Genomic DNA, 22,875 nt, shown 5'->3' with positions numbered 1-22,875 from the left:
GTCGACGCTGGGGACGCATGGGAGGAAGATCTCGGGTCGGTGGCGGGAGGCCGTTCGACGCAGAGCGGCCGGCCCTGTGCGGCCGAGGAGGCTTCCGCCGGGCGGTGCGTCTGACGAACTATTGTCATTAATTACTAGTCCCGAACTCTAATTGTTAATTACCGAAATGTCCTGGAGCAAAAAAATGAGGAATTAATAATAACTGTCGGATCAATTATATAAACAACAACAACAAAGCCTTTAGTCCCAAACAAGTTGGGGTAGGCTAGAGGTGAAACCCATAAGATCTCGCGACCAACTCATGGCTCTGGCACATGGATAGCAAGCTTCCACGCACCCCTGTCCATAGCTAGCTCTTTGTCGATACTCCAATCCTTCAGGTCTCTCTTAACGGACTCCTTCCATGTCAAAATCGGTCGACCCCGTCCTCTCTTGACATTCTCCGCACGCTTTAGCCGTCCGCTATGCACTGGAGCTTCTGGAGGCCTGCGCTGAATATGCCCAAACCATCTCAAACGATGTTGGACAAGCTTCTCCTCAATTGGTGCTACCCCAACTCTATCTCGTATATCATCATTCCGGACTCGATCCTTCCTCGTGTGGCCACACATCCATCTCAACATACGCATCACCGCCACACCTAACTGTTGAACATGTCGCCTTTTAGTCGGCCAACACTCCGTGCCATACAACATTGCGGGTCGAACCGCCGTCCTGTAGAACTTGCCTTTTAGCTTTTGTGGCACTCTCTTGTCACAGAGAATGCCAGAAGCTTGGCGCCACTTCATCCATCCGGCTTTGATTCGATGGTTCACATCTTCATCAATACCCCCATCCTCCTGCAACATTGACCCCAAATACCGAAAGGTGTCCTTCCGAGGTACCACCTGGCCATCAAGGCTAACCTCCTCCTCCTCACAGCTAGTAGTACTGAAACCGCACATCATGTACTCGGTTTTAGTTCTACTAAGCCTAAACCCTTTCGATTCCAAGGTTTGTCTCCATAACTCTAACTTCCTATTTACCCCCGTCCGACTATCGTCAACTAGCACCACATCATCCGCAAAGAGCATACACCATGGGATATCTCCTTGTATACCCCTTGTGACCTCATCCATCACCAATGCAAAAAGATAAGGGCTCAAAGCTGACTCCTGATGCAGTCCTATCTTAATCGGGAAGTCATCGGTGTCGACATCACTTGTCGGATCAATTATATACTACCCACTATTTCCGGTAGTATGATGTACCGTAAAAACTCTCTATAAGATCGTCCAGATCACTACTTTAGTGATCTATAAATGATCTTATATTAGTTCACAGAGGAAGTAATATACAAGCATGGTTTGACGATCAAGTCAAGAGGGTGTTCAAGTCTCTGAGCATTACGCGTCTATACACAGAAGTTGCATATCGTTACGCGTTGCAAATCAAGATCACCGCAGAAATTTCCCTGAAACAAAAGAAAATTCTCCTTCAGAAACCAGACCTACTCTTCGATCTGCAACTGCAATTAATCACCCGTCACCGACTGACTAGCATCGGCAACCAAGGTTCGGAAAAGCCAAGACTGTTCAGCACATTGTAGCCTTTCCTCTCGCGATCGCAGATGCAGAACACATCAAGCAAGCAAGGAGGATGGATTGGAAGCCTGAGACACTTTACGCCCCTGCCATCACCTCTTTGTTTCTTCGGTCCGTCTTAGGAAGTTCGACCACACTGACGGCGGTCATACTATCGCAACATCTAAATCCTAGCTTAAGCTTCGATTCTAAACATAATTTACCCCAGCTTTTCACTTGACAAAGAACTCTGCAAAAAGCAGAGAGTGCACAGAGAGTTAATTAAAAGCCTGATGCGCCCTTGGAGCCTGGGATGTCGATCCACTGGAGCTGGAGCTCGACCTCCCCGCACTCGACGTTCCTCAGCCTGAGCACCACGTCCTGCTTCACCGTGCCCTCGGACAGGTAGACGGCGCTCTCCTCGGCGAGGCAGTTCTGCCGGTTGGGCACCAGCTTCTTCACCACGGTGCCGTCGGCGACGCCCTGCAGCTGGATCCTCATCGTCGCGGCCTCCACCAGCGGGCCGATGTCCAGCTCCGCGTTGCCCATCGGGTCGTCGAAGAATGTGTCCTTGTCGAACACGTCCTGCACAGGAACAAGAAGCAATGAGCTGGTTCTCAGGCAGCTGTCTCTCATCCAGTCACCATTTCGGCTGCTTGTCTGTACTGTACCCCGCGTTTCCAGAATGTTCACCTTCCTTTCCTTTTGTGCAAAGGCATTGTTATTATTTTCCTTTCTTTCTCTTTTTTGCAGGGAGAAAATTGATTGCGTTTCACGATTCGGTTTAGGAGATTTCCCAAAAATCGATCAAAATTTTCGTGCCATGCGAGAGAGAAAAGGGGGAAAGAGAAAGGAACACATACCAGTTTGACAGGAATGGTGGGATCTTCGACGGAGAGGGTCAGCTCGTCGTTCCACTCCGGATTGATGCTCTTCCTCACCACTCGCGTCTTGAGCTTCTGCGAAAAAATCAGAGCGGAGGAGAACAATCAGGAGGAGAACACTCCAGAACGGGGACCGCGGAGAGGCGATTAATTCTTTCCAAAAGAGGGCTAAATCCGCGGAATCGACAGGCAGATCGACGGTGCCTTGCATCTACACAGCGAGAGAAGGGGAAAAGAGACGAGACGAACCTGCTTGCCCATGCGGACGACGACGTAGGGGTCGCTGGAGCGGAGGTCGCGGATGGCGAGGTTCACCCCGCGCGTCACCCGCACCTTCACCAGCCCGGCCAGATGCCCCAGCATGGTGCCGCTCCTCCGCTCCTCCTGCTTCGCGCTCGCGGTCGGTGGTCACTGGTCGGATGAGAAACAAGAGTAATGGCGACTGGCTGGTTGAGTTGGGTTGCAGTTGCAGGCAGGGGACGGCAGCCGCTGCTTTCTCTCCTCTCCACCCTCCGCCCCACCCCCGCTCCTGCTAAATACTACTCCGCCGGGTGAGCGACGCCTGCTACGAGACAACGACAACGAGTGACCAGCTCCACCACCTGGAGCGCGTGGACTGTGTGTGCTCCAGTTTTGCTACTAGTACTAGTAACGCTTTTTATCTTGCCGTGTGGGTTGGCGTTGGGGCGAAATAGTACAGTACATTTCTTCCACTCAACCACTCCCAAATTCACAGTTGGTGCCCGCACCTCTCTCGTCCAGATTTGGTTGGGTTCATGAGAAACATCCCACTGGAAGCCTAGAGCGATCCTATCAAGATGCAAAGTAGAGCGTGGCTTTTGTCGAATTTGTCATCATCAAGAAGTGAAAATGGCCACCAATCAATCAGTCTTCCGGGAGCGAGCGAGTGGAGGACACGGCATTAGCATTTCTGGTCTGCCCCGTCAGGCAAGTTTCGACGCGATTTTCTCAGGAAAAAGGAAGGCGAGTCCCGACGTGATTCAAAAGTTCGCCGAAGCTGCACCTTGGGTGCGTCCGCGCTCACTCGTTTTTACAGTAGTACATGCCTGCAGTGGCGGAGCTCGAGCGGAGCCGTTGAAGCAGCCAGCGACTTCTTCGGTTTGGATGTTATGTTGTTGTACAGTGCAATCATGCCATTTCAGAATTGCTTAAGCTTTAAGGAGAAGGATACTAGTGCGGAGTAATAAATCGCTAGGCAGCAAAGGAAATAATGAAAAGTAAGTTTGGCTGGCAAGCAAAAACCTCACGCATTGGGTACAAACCAAATCGATCCGCTCCCCTCCGACTACAAGGCAGCAAAAGAGATTGATCGTAATTCTACGGTTGACACGCTCCTAGGAGCATCTCAACATTTTTTTCCCCTGGATTGGAGAGTTAATCCATAAGTAGTATTTTTCTCAAAAACTTTATCCATTTAAAATTCGAAGAGTTATCAGTCAAACCGGCTCGCTCCTACCCAAATTTGAGCGGTAGCGGGCAAGTTTCCTCATTTTGTCTCTTTCTCACGCGTGCATTTCTTCCTTCTCCCGACGCCACAAATGCCGCCGCCGCCCTCTGACGCCCCGGTCACCGCTAGAATGGACGCCCGAGTCCTCCCCACCCCTGCCATCCCTTGCCCCCATTGACGGTGATGCTAGATCCGCCGTTGGCCCCAGAAAAGCGATGGTAGGGCACCATGGTGGCATGGCTCGCAGTGGTGTCCGAAAAGGGAGGCACACGACCGCAACCATGCTCAACCTTCCTCCGCACTAGGCAACCAATGGGTACGTAGAGGCAGCGCTTGCCCAACGATCAAGGAAATGGAGGTTGAGGAGACGAAGAAGAAGACCACAACCACTCCAACGCCATATTACCCCTTCCATCGATCCTACCCCATCTCATCCACCTTAAGCTACCCCCACGCCTCCTCTACCATCCCCTAAGAAGACCGATGTCGGCGACGACGTTCATGCTTGTGAGTTGACATACACAACACCGGAGAGGTAACAATTTTTTATTTTCTTCTAATTATTAGTGTTGCAATTCAAAACTAGTTCAAGATGTTGGGAACGCAATATTTCAAAAAAATTCCTACGATCACGCAAGGTCTATCTAGGAGATGCATAGCAACGAGAGGGGGAGAGTATGTCTACGTACCCTTGTAGACCGAAAGCGGAAGCGTTATGAAACACGGTTGATGTAGTCGAACGTCTTCGCAATCCAACCGATCAAGTACCAAACGCACGACACCTCTGTGATCTGCACACGTTCAGCTCGGTGACGTCCCTCGTACTCTTGATCCAGCTGAGGCAGAGGAAGAGTTTCGTCAGCATGACGGCGTGATGACGGTGATGATGAAGTTACCGACGTAGGGCTTCGCCTAAGCACTACATCGATATGACTGAGGTGGAACTCTGTGGAGGGGGGCACCGCACACGGCTAAACAATCAACTTGTGTGTCTCTGGGGTGCCCCATCCCCCGTATATAAAGGAATGGAGGAGGCGAGGGCCGGCCCTCATAGGGCGCGCCCAAGGGAGGGAGTCCTACTCCCTGTAGGAGTAGGTTTCCCCCTTTACTAGTAGGAGTAGGAGAAGAAGGAAAAGGGAGAGAGAGAGGAAAGGAAGGGGGGCGGCTCCCCACCCAATTCGGATTGGGCTTGGGGGAGCGCCCTTCCCCTGGCCGCCGCCTCCTCTCTCCCCCTAAGGCCCAATAAGACCCATTGGCCCATTGACTCCTCGGGGGGATCCAGTAACCCCCCGGTACTCCGGTAAATGCACGAACTCATACGGAACCATTTTGATGTCCAAACATAGCCTTCCAATATATCGATTTTTATGTCTCGATCATTTCGAGACTCCTCGTCATGTCCGTGATCACATCTGGAACTCCGAACTACCTTCGGTACATCAAAACACATAAACTCATAATACCGATCGTCATCGAACGTTGAGCGTGTGGACCCTACGGGTTCGAGAACTATGTAGACATGACCGAGACTCACTTCCGGTCAATAACCAATACCGGAACCTGGATGCTCATATTGGTTCCTACATATTCTACGAAGATCTTTATCGGTCAAACCGCATAACAACATACGTTGTTCCCTTTGTCCTCGGTATGTTACTTGCCCAAGATTCGATCGCCTGTATCTCAATACCTAGTTCAATCTCGTTACCGGCAAGTCTCTTCACTCGTTTCGTAATGCAACATCCTGCAACTAACTTATTAGTCACATTGCTTGCAAGGCTTATAGTGATGTGCATTACCGAGAGGGCCCAGAGATACCTCTCCGACAATCGGAGTGAAAAATCCTAATCTTGATCTATGCCAACTCAACAAACACCATCGGAGACACCTGTAGAGCATCTTTATAGTCACCCAGTTACGTTGTGACGTTTGATAGCCACTAAGTGTTCCTCCAGTATTCGGGAGTTGCATAATCTCATAGTCATAGGAACATGTATAAGCTATGGAGAAAGCAATAGCAATAAATTAAACGACCATAGTGCTAAGCTATCGGATGGGTCAAGTCAATCACATCATTCTCTAATGATGTGATCCCGTTCATCAAATGACAACTCATGTCTATGATTAGAAAACTTAACCATCTTTGATTAACGAGCTAGTCAAGTAGAGGCATATTAGTGACACTCTGTTTGTCTATGTATTCACACATGTACTAAGTTTCCGGTTAATACAATTCTAGCATGAATAATAAACATTTATCATGATATAAGAAAATATAAATAACAACTTTATTATTGCCTCTAGGACATATTTCCTTCACAAGAATCACGTGATATTCATATATGGTGATGATTTTTACCACCGTAGCATGCAAAATGAATCGGATTGTTGGAATTCATGATGGAGTTGGATCATAGCAACACCATTGGCTTCAACGACATTGGCAGGTAGCAGGCATTGGATGGGGCCCTAAATACAACTTTGCATCTCCAACGATGACCATCAAATCGCCCGTAAGGCCGTAACCGTCCGAACCGCGTGGTGCAGACGTGTTGTCCCATCCAAGGCGGGCCTATATCGATCCGCTCGACGGCCCGGACTTACTTTCTCTCGCAAACGGGAGACAAACTAAGGGGGCTTTGCAGACGTCCACACAGCAGTCACGCCCATTTATGACCATCCTGCCCCACCCAAAACCTCCTTCGTCCGCGCGCGTTCCCGCCCGACGCCAGCTTCCCGCATTCATACATCGTAGAGCGGCTGCTCCACATTGAAGATGGCCCAGAGTGGATGCGACCTCTGACTGGCTCCGCCAATGAAGTGGCGTGTCGGCAGAGGGCGTTGCCCGCTGCACACCCGGCTGAACACGTCTTCTCGCCGCATTCGAACGCCTCCAGTACACCCGCACGTGTGCCGAGAAACCTACTCCGGCCACACATTCGTTCACGAGCGGGTCGACATTAAACACAACGCCGGGCAAGCTCTTCCTGTCAGCCCGCTATTTAAACGAGGCCAGACGTCAGGCAAGAATCGTGCCACAACTCTGCCCCCATCTCCTAGTTGCACCATTTTCTCTACACTGTCTATGCCATCCCGCTAGCAGGAAGAGCAGTTCTTCGGCATAAAAAACGGTTGGGTGGTCCGCCGAGCCCGCCGGATAAGAGCCAGGCAACTCGCTGCTCCACCTCCCTCGCCTTGCCTGACGGAGCAAGTTGTCACCACAAGCCAGCGCGTGGTTCAGCAACTCACTGCTCCAAGCCAGCTCGTGGAGGAGTAGCGAGTTTCTCCAGGCAGGCACGCAGAGGAGCACGGCGGAACGGGCATCGTGGCTTCCATGAACGAGGTCAGACGTCGTGCCATCCATCGTCAACGTTGGCGGAACTGCGCCCGGTTGGTGGAGAACGAAGTCGGCTACGTGGAGATCGACAAGTCAATGGCTAGTGCATCCACGTTCGCCGTCAACATTGAGGAAAAGTAGAACATGGGATGCCGCCGCCGCTTGGGTCCTAGGAGAGCCACTGCCGGCGCGTTGCCGGCTTGCACAGTCGGTGACTTGCCCGGTTTAGCATAGACCATCGTTGACCCCTGCCTTGGCTTCACGGGAACGGAGGAGCACCCCTTCACCACCGGTTGAAGACAAAGGGAACCGCCGCGGCCGGTTGTAGACTAGTATAGTGTATCCGTGTCGCGGAAATGGAGCTCCGCGCGGCGGGGCGTGCACACAATATTGCCATTTTGTTAAAATATGTCCAAAATGTATATGTTTTCATTTGGTTTGTACTCCCTCCGTCCGGAAATACTTGTCATCAAAATAAATAAAAGGGGATGTATTTAGACGTATTTTAGTTCTAGATACATCACTTTTTATCAATTTTGATGACAAGTATTTTCGGACGGAGGGACTATGAAATCCGCTGTGTTTGCATGAATTTTATCTGATTTGTTTAAAAAGTGTTTAAAATTTATGCGGGTGGTGTTGGATGGCTGGCTCCGGCATCCATGTCCGTGGACGGATGCCTGAGCAATTTACGGGTCAATGGTGGAGATGCCCATACCCACTTCTCAGCAAATATTTTCTCTGTTTTTATTTAGTCCGCGTATTTGCTTTGGTCAAAGTCAAGGTTTATAAACTTTAACAAAGTTTATAAACAAAAATATTAACATATACAATAACAAATCAATACCATTAGATTTATTACTGAATGTACTTTCACATCATATAGATTTGTTATGGTAAATGTTTATGTTTTTTTATAAACTTGATCAAACTTTCCGAAAGTTGACTTCAGTCAAACCTAATATACACTAATATACAGAATAAATAAAAATAGTGGCAGTACAACTTCTACCCACTCCTCGGCAATAGATCCAACGGACCAAAGAAAGATCCAACGAACGTTTGGTTGCTGCTGTGATGCAGGTTTGACCCGGTCGCTGACCGGGCAGCGGGCAGCGGGCAATGGACGGGGTCGTATTAAATGGACGACGAACGTTTGTGTGGTCTAGCTGTGAGTTGAGGCGGCCGGAGCAAAAGGTGGAGGGATCGACACGTGGCTGCAGCACGCATGTGGCCGGCCGGCCGGCCGGCTTGAAAGAGTAGAAGGAGAGCTGACCGTTTCCAACCTTTCCCGGTCTATGCTGTCTCCACGGCCACGGCGTGGTTGGCTGGCACTGGCACTGGGAGTGAGCAGGAGCTAGCGCGTTCTCGCCGGAAGCTGTAGGGCACTGCCAAGATGAAGCATCAGAATGGATAGGTTGTGCCGGCCGATATCTCGAATCTCGCAAGGGCGATGATGCATCATCTCCAAGGGAATTGTCACTGTATGTGTCCTTTCTAAACACGCAAAAAGTTGACACTTAAAGCATGTCTAACAGCCGCGCAACGCGCGACGCCCTAAAAAAGCGTTTACAGCGCGTGGATCATGAGTTTTTGCGCGGCGAGAAGCGCTTGCTCCGGCGGCTGCTGTAAAGTTTAGCGCGCGCGAGCCGTTCCAGCAGCTGCTGCAAAAAAATCACGTGCGCGCTCTCACACAAACAACATATGCAAACACAACCAAAAGGATCAAACACAAATAAAATAAATTAACAATAAATAGTTCAATTTTATTATTACAACTTAAACAAATAGTTTATCTTGCAATACAACAAATAGTTCAACAATACAAAATCAAACAAAAAAATCATGATGCTCTTTGTCGGTCATTTCATGCCCACCACTCCTCGATGAGATCCTTCTGAAGATCATCATGCGTTTTGGCACGTCGAATGAAATGATAGGAGGCAACAAAACGAACCACCTTGGCAGCCCTCCGCCGCACTCACACAGGATGTCCCAAGAGCTCATACGGAGAGTAGTCTAAATCTTGGCCACGCTCATTCTCGATGATCATATTGTGCATGATCACACAAGCGTGCATGATATACCAAAGCATCTTTTGATCCCAAAATCTAACCGGTCCTCTCACAATGACAAATTGGGCTTGCAAAATCTCCAAAGCTCTCTCCACATCTTTCCTAGCCGCCGCCTGAGCATTGTGGAAATCAAGATTTTTTTTACCTTCCAGTTTTTTCAACGTCTTCACAAATGTTTGCCACTTCGGATAGATACCATCCACAAGATAGTAGTTATAGTTGTATGTATGGTCATTTGCTACAAACTGCACCGGGGGCAGTTCACCACTTGCAATTTTATTCATCAGTGGTGACCGATTAACAACGTTGATGTCATTCAAAGATCCAGGCATTCCAAAAAACATACCAAATCCAAGTCTCTTAATCGGCCACCGCTTCAAGGATTATAGTGAAACCATTTTTTTGGCCGTGGAATTGCCCACGTCATGCCTTAGGACAGTTTTTCCAACTCCAAGGCATGCAATCTATTGAGCCAAGCACACCTGGGAACCCGCGAGCTTTGTTCATCTCCAAAAGCCTTGCACAGTCTTCAACATTGGGAGATCTTAAATACTCCAGGCCAAACACTTGCACAATTCCGACTGCGAAGCGCTTGACACACATGATGGCTTGACTCTCACCCATGGCCAAGTGGTCATCAACTAGATCAGTCGAAATGTATGCCAACATACGCAAAGCGGCTGTCACCTTCTGAAAGGTGCTATGCCCGAGCTTTCCAGCGGTATTCCTCCTTTGCTGAAAAAACCGTTCATGGCTTGCTAGTTTCTCTGTAATGCGCCTGAACAACTCGGTGCTCATCCTAAACCGGCGCCGGAAGTACGACTCGGGGTACACGGGATTATCCACAAAATAGCGCCTCACCAATTTGTTGTCGGCATCGATTATATCCTTCCAAATTTTCCAGCGCGCAAAAAAAACTAAATTTTCAAGCGCGACGCTTGGCTATTGGAGATGGTCTTATAAGCTAGAAAAACAATACCCCCTCCGTCTCAAAATTTCAACTTTAGTACACTCTCAAAATAAATGTTATATTAAAGTTGAGATATTTATTTTGAGACGAAGAAAGTAACAATGGTGATACATGAGACCGAACCAAACGATTGAGTGAACATCACGACGATCAATCTACTCTTGCACAACCTAAGCAAGTCGACAAAAGGAACTCGTATACTAATAGATTGTTCGCGCTTGCATAATACCTTGATCGATATGTGTGTATTTTACCCTGTAAATGAACAGCAGAAAATTGGCGTGCGATCATGCCTGGCAACCTGAACGAAAGGAGCAAGTGAAAAGAAGCACCAGATCACATCCTATGTTTCGACCACACAAATAGTTTACTGTATAGTGCACGGATGGCAGCCGATGACACTTAAAGCAGTTGGTAATCCATCAAAAGCACTTTACTAAATAAAGCGCCTGAAGAAGGTTGATGACCTCACTGCTCCAATCTGATCTGTGGTAGTGGCACCCCTTTTCGACCCCCGTCGTTGGAGAGAGGGAGGGGGCGGTTCACGGAATATCTTTGCGGACGCTTTGTGCATGTCAACTATCGGTCTCACCACTGTCACCGTCGATATCAAAATTGCCACCGCACAACCAACTTCTTAGAGCATCTCCAGTCGTTGCCTCCAGGAGGCGCTAAAAAATTGCCTCCTGGGACACACCGGCGCAAAACGCGCGCTGAGGCGTGATGCCACCCAGTCACAGCGGCCACAGGATTTTTTTGAACGGCACAAACATGACGAGTTCATGCATATTTCGACGACTTCAAACCAAATTCAACCAAACACGACACAAACACGCTCACTCATACATATTTAAAGTATTTTACAAAAAAAAAACACAGTACTAGGCCCGCCCGCCGTCTCGCTCGTCTCGCCGCTCCTCGCTGGCTGCCGCCCTTGCAGTTCTACATGCCGAGGAGGCTGTAGAACCGCGTGTAGTCGTCGTCGTCGTCGTCATGGCCGCCGTCCCTGCTGCAACCCTCCCCCGGTTGGCGCGGCGGGTTGGACGGTCCGGCGGCGTCCTCGTCGTCATCGCTATCGAGGATCACGACGCCGTGCTCGTCCTCGCGCCCATGCTTGCGGGCAGCGATCTCCTCCAGGGCCCGGGTCTGTCGGGTCATCTCAGTCCGGAGGTAGTCGTCGCGCGCCCACCGCAGGGCGCCCGCGTTGGAGAAGCCGCGCCGGGCTATCTCCTCGTACTCCGGGGGGAGACTGGGCTCCGGTTTGGGCGCGACGAGGACGAGGCGCCCGAAAGCGGGGGTGGAGTCGGTGATGCGGATACCGGAGCTGCGGGTGCGCCGGTTGACAGGCGTGTCCTGGGGCTCCGGCTTGACGGGTGTGTCCTGGGGCTCCGGCTTGACGGGGCGGAGGCAGGGAGAGCCGGTCGACCGACCGGACGAGGAGGAGGACGCTCCGGGGTCCATGCGCCTCGGCGTCCACGAGATCCCACAACGACGAGAGAAGGACGGGGGGGAGGGGTACTCCAGCCTCGGCGTGTAGGCGCCCTCGATGTACTCGAGGACGGCCTCCAGCATGCGACCAGGCACGCCCCACCATTAGCGCCGCCCCTCGGAGTTGAGCCTGCCGGAGGGCACGACGCCGTTGGTGGCCTCGAGCTGCTCGGCGTGACGGCGACGGAAGTACGGCTCCCAAAGCGGGCTGTCGGGGACGTAGCGCGGCCCCTTCCTCGCCGCCCGCGGCAGAGAGGCGCGGATACGCGCGATCTCCGTACGACGCGCTGCCCCGGTGGGCGGTGGTGGCACCGGGACCCCGCCGGCGCTGATTCTCCATGCCCCGGGCACACGCATGTCCGGCGGAACCGGATACTCGACCTCGAAGAGGAGCCGAGTTTCGTCCTCGTGAAGGTGGCGGCGGCCGAAGCCGTTCGCCGCCGCGCCGTCGCTTGGGAATCTTTCCGCCATTTCTTTGAACTAGGACGGCGAGGGGAAAGGGAGGAAGGGGAGAGAGGGCGCATCGGCGGTGGAGACTCTGTGCGTGCCACCGGCGCGCTGGGGTCGGCTTATATAGGCGGAGGCGACGCGAGCACGCGTGGCCGCCTCGTCTACACGTGGCATGCGCGGGGACGCGCGTTGTCACGTCTTCACTGCGCCGCCCGTGAGGCATCAATGACGGAGGCTGACCGTCGCGGCAGCTTTGGCATTGATTCGCCGCGGGAAACGAGGCAATGAGGACGACGAAGCGGCGAGAAGCGAGACGAGTCACTGGCAAGGAGGGCTCGCGGCTCTTTCGCGCCAAAAACAATTCGCCCGACACCCCCGAGCGCCCCCAACGCGCCGGGTTCGGGTTGGGTCCACCGGCGCCAATTTCGGTCCGAGTTAACAAAAATTGGGCTTTTTCTAGACTAGCCCAACATTAGCTTTTTCTTCGATGCACCGATCACCATCCTCAAATTATCTCAAGCCAATTACACTTAATTTAAAGGTTCTTTGAAGATTAGTTTATGAAGAATAGTGCACCTTGTTAATATGAATAGTCTATTATTTCTATCATGACTTCTCATGGAATTTGAAGAACAAAAAAAATTATGCACAAAAACCATATTACTACTAAGCACGGAGTTGACGAGGATATATGTGAACCAACTCTATCCCAATATTTCATTCCCACATAATTAAATTCATCTGTAATATGTTTCAAAAGGCCCTCATGTTTTCAATATCATATACTCTCTCTGTTCCAAAATAAGTGACTCAACTTTATACTAAGACTTACAAAGTTAGTGCAATTTTGAGTCACTTAGGCCAACTCCACCGCGCGACCCCATTCTGTCTGCGCGCGTCCGTTTGGGGTAAAACGGACGAACCAGACGGCCCAGTGCGCGGGCGCAAACGGACTTTTGTCCGTTTACTGTCCGCTTTCGACCCATCCCCGGTCCAAGTTTGCGCTGCTTTTCGGGTGAAACGGACAGCACGCGGACGGGCGGGCCGTCTGCACGTGTCCTCCCCTGGTCCACCCATCGGTGGCACATGGACGCCTTTTTCTATCCGCCCCTCCCTCCCTCCGGCCGCACCCCCTCCACTCTTCTCCACTCTTTCCCTCGCCGCTGCTGCCGCTGCCATTGCAGCTGTGTAGCTCGGACGCGCGCTCGCCCAACTCCTTCCCCTCGGCCCTCCCGAGCTACCCAACCACGGCCACCTGATTTGCGCACCCGCCGGGCGGATTTGAGGCGGATCCCGTCGGTCTTGAGCTTGCCCGACTGTGGGAGGCCGTGCCGCGCCATGGACTGGCCGCGCACCGAGCCGGAAGGCCCTGCCAGGGTCGCAAGGCCACATGCAGGCAGTGACTCCCCCTCTAGCCGCTCGGATCTACACCATCAGTAGTCCATCAACAGATACACGAATGACGGTCGGTCGGGCTCAGTGCTAGCCCAAAAGCTCGTCGGCGCATCGTTGTCACTCATTAAGTGCGACCACTGTCCAAAGAAGGTCGTGCGCCGGTCACCATCCTCAAATTATCTCAGGCCAATTACACTTAATCTAAAGGTTCTTTGAAGATTAGCTTATGAAGAATAGTGCCCCTTGTTAATATGAATAGTCTATTATTTCTATCAAGCTATGATGTCACATCTCACATGACTTCTCGTGGAATTTGAAGAACAAAAAAAGTTATGCACAAAAACCATATTACTACTAAGCACGGAGTTGACGAGGATATATGTGAACCAACTTTATCCCAGTATTTCATTCCCACATAATTAAATTCATCTGTAATATGTTTCAAAAGGCCCTCATGTTTTCAATATCATATACTCCCTCTGTCCCAAAATAAATGACTCAACTTTATACTAAGTTTAGTACTTACAAAGTTAGTGCAATTTTGAGTCACTTAGGCCAACTCCACCGCGCGAACCCATTCTATCTGCGTGTGTCCGTTTGGGGTAAAACGGACGAACCAGACGGCCTAGTGCGCGGACGCAAATGGACTTTTGTCCGTTTATTGTCCGTTTTTGACCCATCCCCGGCCCAAGTTTGCGCTGCTTTTCGGGTGGAACGGACAGCACGCGGACGGGCGGGCCGTCTGCACGTGTCCTCCCCTGGTCCACCCATCGGTGGCACATGGACGCCTTTTTCTATCCGCCCCTCCCTCCCTCCGGCCGCACCCCCTCCACTCTTCTCCACTCTTCCTCTCGCCGCCGCTGCCGCTGCCATTGCAGCTGTGTAGCTCGGACGCGCGCTCGCCCAGCTCCTTCCCCTCGGCGTTCCCGAGCTACCCAACCACGGCCACCTGATTTGCGCACCCGCCGGGCGGATTTGAGGCGGATCCCGTCGGTCTTGAGCTCGCCCGGCTATGGGAGGCCGTGCCGCGCCATGGACTGGCCGCGCACCGAGCCGGAAGGCCCTGCCAGGGCCGCAAGGCCACATGCAGGCAGTGGCTCCTCCTCTAGCCGCTCGGATCTACACCGTCAGTGGTCCGTCGACAGATACACGAATGACGGTCGGCCAGGCTCAGTGCTAGCCCAAAAGCTCGTCGGCGCATCATTGTCACTCATTAAGTGCGACCACTGTCCAAAGAAGGTCGTGCGCCGCGTATCTACAACGTCGGAACATTTCGGATGGGTGTTCATCAAGTGCTTAAACGATGGGGTATGTGCTCTTTTTAGCTTCGGTTTGTGCTCTTAGATTTGACTAATTGTGCTAACTTCAAATTTTATTATGTAGCATGGATGCAAGTTTTGGTATTGGGAAGAAGAGTACATCGATATATTGATAGAATGCAATTTAGTAGATGTTCATGCTCTTTTAGCTAGTATAGAGGCTAGAGATGAGACTAGTGCACTTGTTGCTAGATCAGAGACTAGACACGAGACTAGATGCGAGGAAACAACTTCTACTTCTTTAGACTCGAAGAAAAAAGAAGCACACAAGATCGAGCCTCCTCCGCAGATAAATAAACAATGAATGCATCGAGAAGGCACTAATCCAACTTACAGGAGTAGTTATGGAAGTTGGATATCTTCTAAAATGTATTCTTGTGGTTCTTGTTTTATTTGATCTTACTTTTCTAGTCAAAATTTGATAATGTATTCCTATGTATCAAAAATGGATGATGAAAAAATATTAAGGACTTGCAAAGAAAAAAGTACGCGGCCAGGATACGTCCGCGCGTTAGGCGCACGGCCACCACATCCCAGAAACGGCCCGGACACGACCCCATTGCTTTATCTAAACGGACAGAATCCGGCCAAAACGGACGTCTGTTTGGAGTCATGGCGGTGGAGTTAGCTTTATTTTGGGACGCAGGGATTAAAATTTTGGTCAAAAGCCTAGAGGCATTTATGATTGTTCTTTGGACGCTTGCTCTGAATACGTGGGGCTCGTTTTCTGCGTCAGCCCGCACGAGCCTACCAAGTCAACTGGATGACTTTGGGTTGCCTCAAAAAAAAAAAAACTGGATGGCTTTGGGCAGTGACGCAAGCAATGACGTCGGTGATATCCCTTCTTTCATCAGTCGTACTCGCATATCTGAACTCTGAAGCACTGCATAGACTTCGGCACAGTTCAACCAACAGCAGCAAAGGGAAAGAAAAAAAAAACTGAGATGACATTTGCAACTGTATTATATTTTCATATGCTTTTTTACAATATGTTACTCCCTCCTTTTCAAAATAAGTGTCGTGGTTTTAGCAGCAAAGCGAAACAAATAGAAGAAACTGAGGTGACATTTACTAACGGAGGGAGTATATAGTTGCACATGCAGCTCATCCGCAGAGAGACACGGGCAAAATGTGGGAGGGCCAGCATAATTTACAGAAAATTGAAAGTAACAAGAATACTTGGCTTGGGCTGATGTAGGCTACTAGAGTAGCTTTTTGTACTGTCTTCTGCGCTTCGAACTAGTCATCTAAGTTCTTCATATATTCTTTCGACAAGTTCGAATTCATTACGAATGCTTGCTCTTCTACCAGAGAGTTCCCTGACTGAATCAATGCATCCAGTGTTGGCTGATGAAAACATAAATCGCATCAGGGTGTTAGACAGAGATTGGTTTCTTAACGGAGGAAGGAACAGCCAATCCAACCACGGTGATATTGAAAGAACTGACACGAGAATGGCACAAAAAAATCCTGTTGGTGCATTGCTTGAAATGAAATGTAAATACCTTCGGAGGGACAAATGTTGGAAGCTTCTCTCTGTTCTTCCGCTTGAGAAGCTTTTCACCTAGTTGCTCATAACCACCAATGTCATTTACCCACTGCAACACAATGGGGAAAATGAAAAATATTATTTAGCCATTTCTAGAGAACAGTTTCAAAGCATGATACATCATTTAATTAGGTAGTTTCTGAAGAATATTTTCAGAAGATACACCAAAGGCACATTTGGAGATGCCATCTCGAAATACTCCCTCTGTCCCATAATATAAGAGCGTTTTTGACACTACACAAAACGCTCTTATATTATGAGACGGAGGGAGCACTTGAGTTGTTGCATACCCAACATGACTCTCGTCTACTTCAATGAAAAACAAGTATGTGCATCAACTCTAATAAATGGGAGCATGTTCTGCAGCCTGAAACTTTATAAAGACAACCCTTTTGCACACAGACAACAGGAGGTGGAAACATTTTCTAAAATCGACTATAAGAATATTACAATGGATCTCTTCATATTATGAGAACTCATAACAGATGCCATAAATCAAATTAAGTACCTGCAAGATAGCCTGGTCATATGTCCTGGATCTCAAAGCTCCATAAAAGTCGAGAGCTGCAACAAGTTTAAGTCGTACTTGAATAAGTTTTTCAAATGTAGAAGCGAAAATATGTATGAACTTCCCACAGAAAGAAAGAATAATGAAGCTAGGTAAAACGCAATTTCAACCAATAACTACACAACTCACACAACATAACAGAACTTAAAAAGGAGAAGGGGGTATTTTTTCACACAATAATAGTTCCGCTATAATCTAAAGACTAGTGGATCATCATAACAAAACCTAATTGCTCGCTGTACAGATTCTAGACTGACTACCAGGGCCACTCTGCAACCTATTTTTTGTGATATAAGCGAATTACATGATTCATAAGTACCAAAATCTTTCTCCTTCCCTTGTATGCTCACATCCCATGGCTATGAGAACATACGAAAATAATCATTTTTCCCAAAGACGTCCAATTTTTTAAAACAACAAAAAATATTGCTACGGTTATTAATGCATTAAAGAACCGAAGACTGATCATTCTTATGTCTATGTGAAAAAAAAAATCGTTTATCAAGCCCTAACTTATATGTTAGCAAACAGCAAGGCAAATATTTGAAGCACAAAATAACGTGGGTGACCTTAGCACTGCATATTCCACTACCAGATAAGCCTCATATGCTGCAAACTAGAAGTTACAGTTTTGGTGAAACGAGTACCTTGATTTGGAAATGTATCTACAATGCTTGAAACTTCTTCAAAAGATAACCCATCCTTTGTATACATACGGTGAACAATGTTAATTATATCTTCACGGGTGGGCTGCCTGTTAAGCATAAATGGTCACACATCAAGTACCAAGGTTCAAAATATCCCTAGTTGGTGTATGGAAGTAGCATGAAACTACATATAATTAACAGAAAAGACTGAAAGAATATCAAATCGGTGGTAATCTTCAAACCAAGACAATCTCTGAAATAGAGAGTTGAATAAAGAAACAATTTACTTTTTGTAGTGTTAAGTAATGCCAAGAAGAACATAGCCTACGTGGACGATAGTACACAAAGTTATAACGAAAATGAAATAGCGCAGTTCAAAATTTTCAGTTTGTCAACAAGATTGCTTCAGACGCAGGGACAAACATACCAGTAGAACTTTTCCATCCTCCCATCACGAATCAAAGGAGCATATAGTGTTGAAAAATCATTTCCAGTTGCTATTATTGGAATTCTATGTGTTATATCAGATTCTCTCCATTTCTGACCGATACTAACCCTGTTAGGATTATCTGCCAAGTTCATCAATGTTCCAACCACGATTTGATTATTGACCGTCATTTGTGTGTGTCCTGGCAACAACAGTAACATATAGTAAGTAAGGTTTTTCCTACTATATATGTTGATATGTTTGAAAGATAAACTCTAATATTAATCAATCACGTACAAATAAGGTTTTTTTTTGCAAAAAAAAACTTTGCACACAAAGAATAAATCAAGTATCATAGCTCCTGATGAAAAATCATAATCATAAAAATAGACATCCAGATTCGGCATAATCAACAATCCCATCAAAGTATGCTCAATAAATGGCTTACCAAATCTTCCAAGACCAGCATCTAGGTCATTGATCATCAAACAGCTCATTTTCCCCTATACCATCAAAAACTTGTGAAACATGATCTTGTAAGGAAAAAAATATCACAGGAATCATTGGCAACATTAGCGTAATAATTCAGTAGTGGTACAGAAGAGTAAATCACTACGGAGCACGTGAGATTCTCAGCAGAAGTAAGCCTCAAGCCATGGAAACATTTTTATCATCGCAAGATATAAACACATTGAAGTAGACGATGGAACACTTTATTATTAAGATTATAAAAGAGTAACAAGTACCATCTTTGGTAGTTCAGGGCCTTCTCACTATCACAACAATCTTGGGCTAGCAGTTTTTATCTAAATAGTTTTTATTATTTCAATCGGGGAATCACTGGGTAGCTCAATAGTAGGACACATGATGGTGCTACCAAGCAACCCAGGACTGAATCCCACCTTCCTCATAAGAATATATTGGGGGTGCTAGTGCCCCTGGGCCTCTTATTTTTTCTAGTTTGGACTAAACGTCAACATATGTAAATGATCAACTACTGTATGTTGATGCATAAGTTTACAAATTATTAAAAATACTATTCTCTTGCATGCTCACTAGTCACTTCTCAGAAAACTGAATCTGAAAGCAGGTTATGAAATTGAGTAGCTGAATACACCTTCTTACTTGGTTTTGAACTACTTGAGAGGCCGTTCTGTATCGATCACGTATAAGCCTTCCAGGTTCTCCTGCAATACGAGCAGAAAAAAAATCTGAGCAACTAACCATCCCCTATCATAACTATCATAACTGCAAAAGAGCAAGCAATTCCTATTTTGTCTATGGACTAGATCTGGCAGAACATAGTAGCGACTTGACTTTGGAGCAGACTTTAGGAACTGATAATTCCTTTCATAACTAATATAAGCAGACCTTTCATTGAGCAAGGTAAAACTTAACCAATCTGAACAGACATGCTAGTTTTTTTTTCTGAAAATAAGCAAGAAACTCGATTGCAAATTCGTCCCAGGCTGGCTTTCAGCACTAGAAAAGTGCCCCAAGCACTAAGGTGGGTCGCAGTTTTTAATCTGAACACTAGCAATCTGGGAAACATAAACATATGTCAGAGTAAATAAAGCATACAAGCATAAAATAGTTCCGCTGTTTCTTGACCTGCTCTCTCAGATTCGAGTTCTCCAGCAGACATAATAACAGGCTCAACACCCATTGCTTTAAATATAAGTTCAGTCTGGAATGTTTTCCCTTGCCCCTTGCCACCCCAGACACCTGCATGGCACAATATTGCTCAAGATCATTAAATGGTAAAGCATGACACTGAATCACACTACACGTTTATTTTTTCATATTACACCCACGCACACAGAAACAAAAGAAGTAGAGTATTCTACCAAGTATAAGCGGAATCTTGATATTAAGATTATTTGCAAGGAAGTTCTTTACAATGTGGACCGCTGCAAACAATAAACACTCCTTTAGAACATGTGCCTGGAGAAAAGGATAAAAAAGAAGTGTTAAGCACATGTCGGCCACTTCTGAAGTTGTACGAAATACTGTCGCTCGACTCTTGAAATATCATGCAGAAGTCAAAAATGGATGTTTCATTGTTTTGGGACTTCTAAACATTTAGCTCTCAGGAGCCTAGATATTAAGTAGGATGAGGTTAGCAGAGTCACTACTACTGTGCATGTACGATTTGGTGATATTTCATCCGCTGTGCACATTGTATGCCATTATTTTACAGTTCAACTAAAACGCATCAGCCTAGTGAGTTGATTACTGTATGTTGATCATTCATAGATACCAATAAAGGTACATTCGGTTATTGCCACACCCTTGCATAAGAGCATACTGAAAAGGCTGTGTAAAGTTGGTAACCTCTCTCCCCCGAAAAAGAAGTTAGTAACCAGACCATTGACAGCTTTGAACTGTTGAGTTTTACGTCTACTATAAGGATACTCCAATACACAATGTATATGTAGATTCAGATTCAAATGAAATGCATTCTGTGAAATGTTGAGGTTGTAATACCTGATTATAAGAATGCTGACTTCCTTGTACATTAAATGCTTACCAACTTTATCCTGTAATACAACGAATCTGCAGTGTCAAATCTCCGCCAATCAGATACTGACATAACAGCACAGACGAAGATGAATTAAGCAAACCAGAGCAGCTGTATATGAATTAAAAACAAACTCACGAGGAAGGCAGGCGCGATGTAGTAATCTCCCTGCAGATACTCAAATTTCCTCGTCGCCTTCTGGCGGTAATCGAACACGATATCGGCTGCAGCCACATTCCACGAGGAATTTGTCAGAACATAGAATTAGAAAATCTGGCTCTTCAGTTAAAAAAAGAACTGAAATTATCAGGCTCTTCAATTCCAGTCGTTATTTTGCTGACTGCTGAACTACACAGAAATGTACTGTTCTGAATTATGACAAGTGAGCAGATCACAGAGAGCCTATCTAAACGGATGCATAACTAGTACTCCCTCCATTCCGAATTACTTGTCGCAGGTATGGATGTATCTAGATATATTTTAGTTTTAGATACATCCATTTCTGCGACGAGTAATTTGTTGGAACGGAGGGAGTACGTGGTACATTTTCTCAAATGGCTTGACTGGATGGTGGAGCAATGGGGCACTGGGGAGCATACAGTCTCTTCCGAGGAATTTGCCGACGAAGAGGTCGTCGACGATGCCGCTGCGGGCGCCGACGGCGATGTTCATGTTGTCGGCCTCCTTCCCGAGGCGGTAGAGGTAGTCGTCGCCCTGACCATCCGTGGCCTCCCACGAGGACTGCTTCGAAAGCCTCCTCCCGCGCCCCTCCTCCCCATCCTCCGCCTCCTCCTCGCCGCCGGCGGTGGGCTGGGGAGAAGCAGAGGAGGAGGAGCAGAGAACGGACGGGAAGGCGGGGCAGATGCGTCCTCGGTTGGGGGTTCTGAGGTTGAAGCAGCCGGGGCTGGGGCGAGCGGGGAGGAGGATGTGGTGGCGGTGGCAGTGCGAAGCGGCGGCGAGGGAGGTGGCGGCCATGGCGGGGAACGCTGCGCCGCGTGTGTGATCGGGGGCTGTTTGCGGGTGGCCCCGTACGGCGAGGGCCGCTGGGGCCTTATCGGCAACGGTCGCTCAGGAATACGTCAGTAAATACCCAAAAACCATGTAATCTATCTATATCTATATCTATACCAATTAGTGAACATGTCCGTGCGTTGCTACGGAAGAATAAACACGACTCAAAACCCCTTCATAAATGCACGTTATCTATTTTAACATAGCGCCTCATCCATGTTATTGCTTATTCTCTTTCATGCCTTCATCAACCATGATCGTGGTGTCCATCTGATCACATTGCGTCCGAATATGGCCAATCCCAAGCTGACGATCTCCGCCACTGCCTAAACCATAAACCCACTCACACTTTTCTTTTGCAAATAAAACCCACTTACACTTGCGACTGAACCACACCACCACAAGTGAATTTCTAATTGTTTTAAAACTAATCTCGGTGAGTTGGACGTGACGTCCGCCTGCTACAATTCACAAAATAAATTAAAATGCATGAACGATTTCTAAAAATTACACAACATTTTTCAAAAGGCAAAACATTTTAAATAACACATAACACAAAAACGTATGAAAATATTAATTCTAATCGTATACTCCTTTCCATCCTAGCAAGAATCTTTCGCTTAATTTCTTTCCTTCCCGACATAAGAGTGTTATTCTATTTCTTAATTCATTTCCTTCCTTAGGCAGGCCTGATATTATTCCTCTTAATTTCATTCCTTTCTTAGGCACACGTCAGATTGTTATTTCTGTTAATTGCTTTCCTTTCAGATTTTTTATTTTCATTAATTGCTCCTTTCCTTCCTTCGGGCCGCTAGATTTTTCTCTCTTCTCATATTTCTTTCCTAGGCACATCTTTTCCTTCCTTAGGCAGACACACGAATTTTTATTTCCCTTAATTGTTGCTTTCCTTCCTTCGGGCCGCCAGATTTTTCCTTCTTCTCATATTTGAGCGCAATCGGGACCTATGCTTTGATTCTTGAGGAGGCTTACTAATTTCAATTCATAGATGAATATAAATTGGTGGGGTTAGTTGCAAGAAAGCGAGGTGGGACTAATTAATAGATGGATGAATCCTATCTTATACACACAATCATTAGGTGGCTTGGTTCACCATAAGCTTCAAAATTTGATGTTGGTCGGGAGTTCCATCCTTTATGGCAGCGTATTTTTTTTGTCTCGGGTCGCATGTATTTCCTGAGCTGCC

The 22,875-nt window shown here is 47.6% G+C and overlaps 2 protein-coding genes across 2 annotated transcripts; both read right to left on the bottom strand.

Annotated features, from left to right (window-relative positions):
- Positions 1-1,454: 1,454 nt before the first annotated feature.
- On the bottom strand, positions 1,455-3,041 carry LOC123190690 (GTPase activating protein 1). Its single transcript, XM_044603387.1, has 3 exons — positions 2,696-3,041; positions 2,426-2,521; positions 1,455-2,147 (listed from the first exon to the last, which is right to left on the bottom strand). The coding sequence occupies exons 1-3, from the start codon at positions 2,807-2,809 to the stop codon at positions 1,845-1,847; spliced, it is 513 nt and encodes a 170-aa protein (XP_044459322.1). The 5' UTR covers positions 2,810-3,041; the 3' UTR covers positions 1,455-1,844.
- Positions 3,042-15,893: 12,852 nt separating this feature from the next.
- LOC123190689 (ribulose bisphosphate carboxylase/oxygenase activase, chloroplastic) lies at positions 15,894-21,704 on the bottom strand. The gene is made up of 12 exons (XM_044603386.1): positions 21,260-21,704; positions 20,799-20,884; positions 20,670-20,679; positions 19,987-20,049; positions 19,751-19,864; positions 19,265-19,326; positions 18,588-18,642; positions 18,140-18,341; positions 17,713-17,819; positions 17,006-17,061; positions 16,454-16,546; positions 15,894-16,295 (listed from the first exon to the last, which is right to left on the bottom strand). The coding sequence occupies exons 1-12, from the start codon at positions 21,633-21,635 to the stop codon at positions 16,188-16,190; spliced, it is 1,332 nt and encodes a 443-aa protein (XP_044459321.1). The 5' UTR covers positions 21,636-21,704; the 3' UTR covers positions 15,894-16,187.
- Positions 21,705-22,875: the final 1,171 nt, after the last annotated feature.

The sequence above is a fragment of the Triticum aestivum genome, chromosome 2A, assembly GCF_018294505.1.
Source record: "Triticum aestivum cultivar Chinese Spring chromosome 2A, IWGSC CS RefSeq v2.1, whole genome shotgun sequence".
NCBI lineage: Eukaryota > Viridiplantae > Streptophyta > Magnoliopsida > Poales > Poaceae > Triticum > Triticum aestivum.
This window is presented reverse-complemented; position numbering and strand designations above follow the sequence as displayed.

Bases quoted from the DNA above. Each gene is read 5' to 3' on its own strand.
- LOC123190690 (XM_044603387.1), bottom strand. From the start codon at position 2,809: ATGCTGGGGCATCTGGCCGGGCTGGTGAAGGTGCGGGTGACGCGCGGG. The intron at 2,522-2,695 runs GTTCGTCTCGTC...ATTTTTTCGCAG, and splicing joins TCGTCCGCATGGGCAAGCAG to AAGCTCAAGACGCGAGTGGT. The intron at 2,148-2,425 runs GTATGTGTTCCT...GTTCCTGTGCAG, and splicing joins CCACCATTCCTGTCAAACTG to GACGTGTTCGACAAGGACAC.
- LOC123190689 (XM_044603386.1), bottom strand. From the start codon at position 21,635: ATGGCCGCCACCTCCCTCGCCGCCGCTTCGCACTGCCACCGCCACCAC. The intron at 20,885-21,259 runs GTATGCTCCCCA...ATGTGGCTGCAG, and splicing joins CAAATTCCTCGGAAGAGACT to CCGATATCGTGTTCGATTAC. The intron at 19,865-19,986 runs GTAGAATACTCT...TGTGCCATGCAG, and splicing joins CAAGATTCCGCTTATACTTG to GTGTCTGGGGTGGCAAGGGG.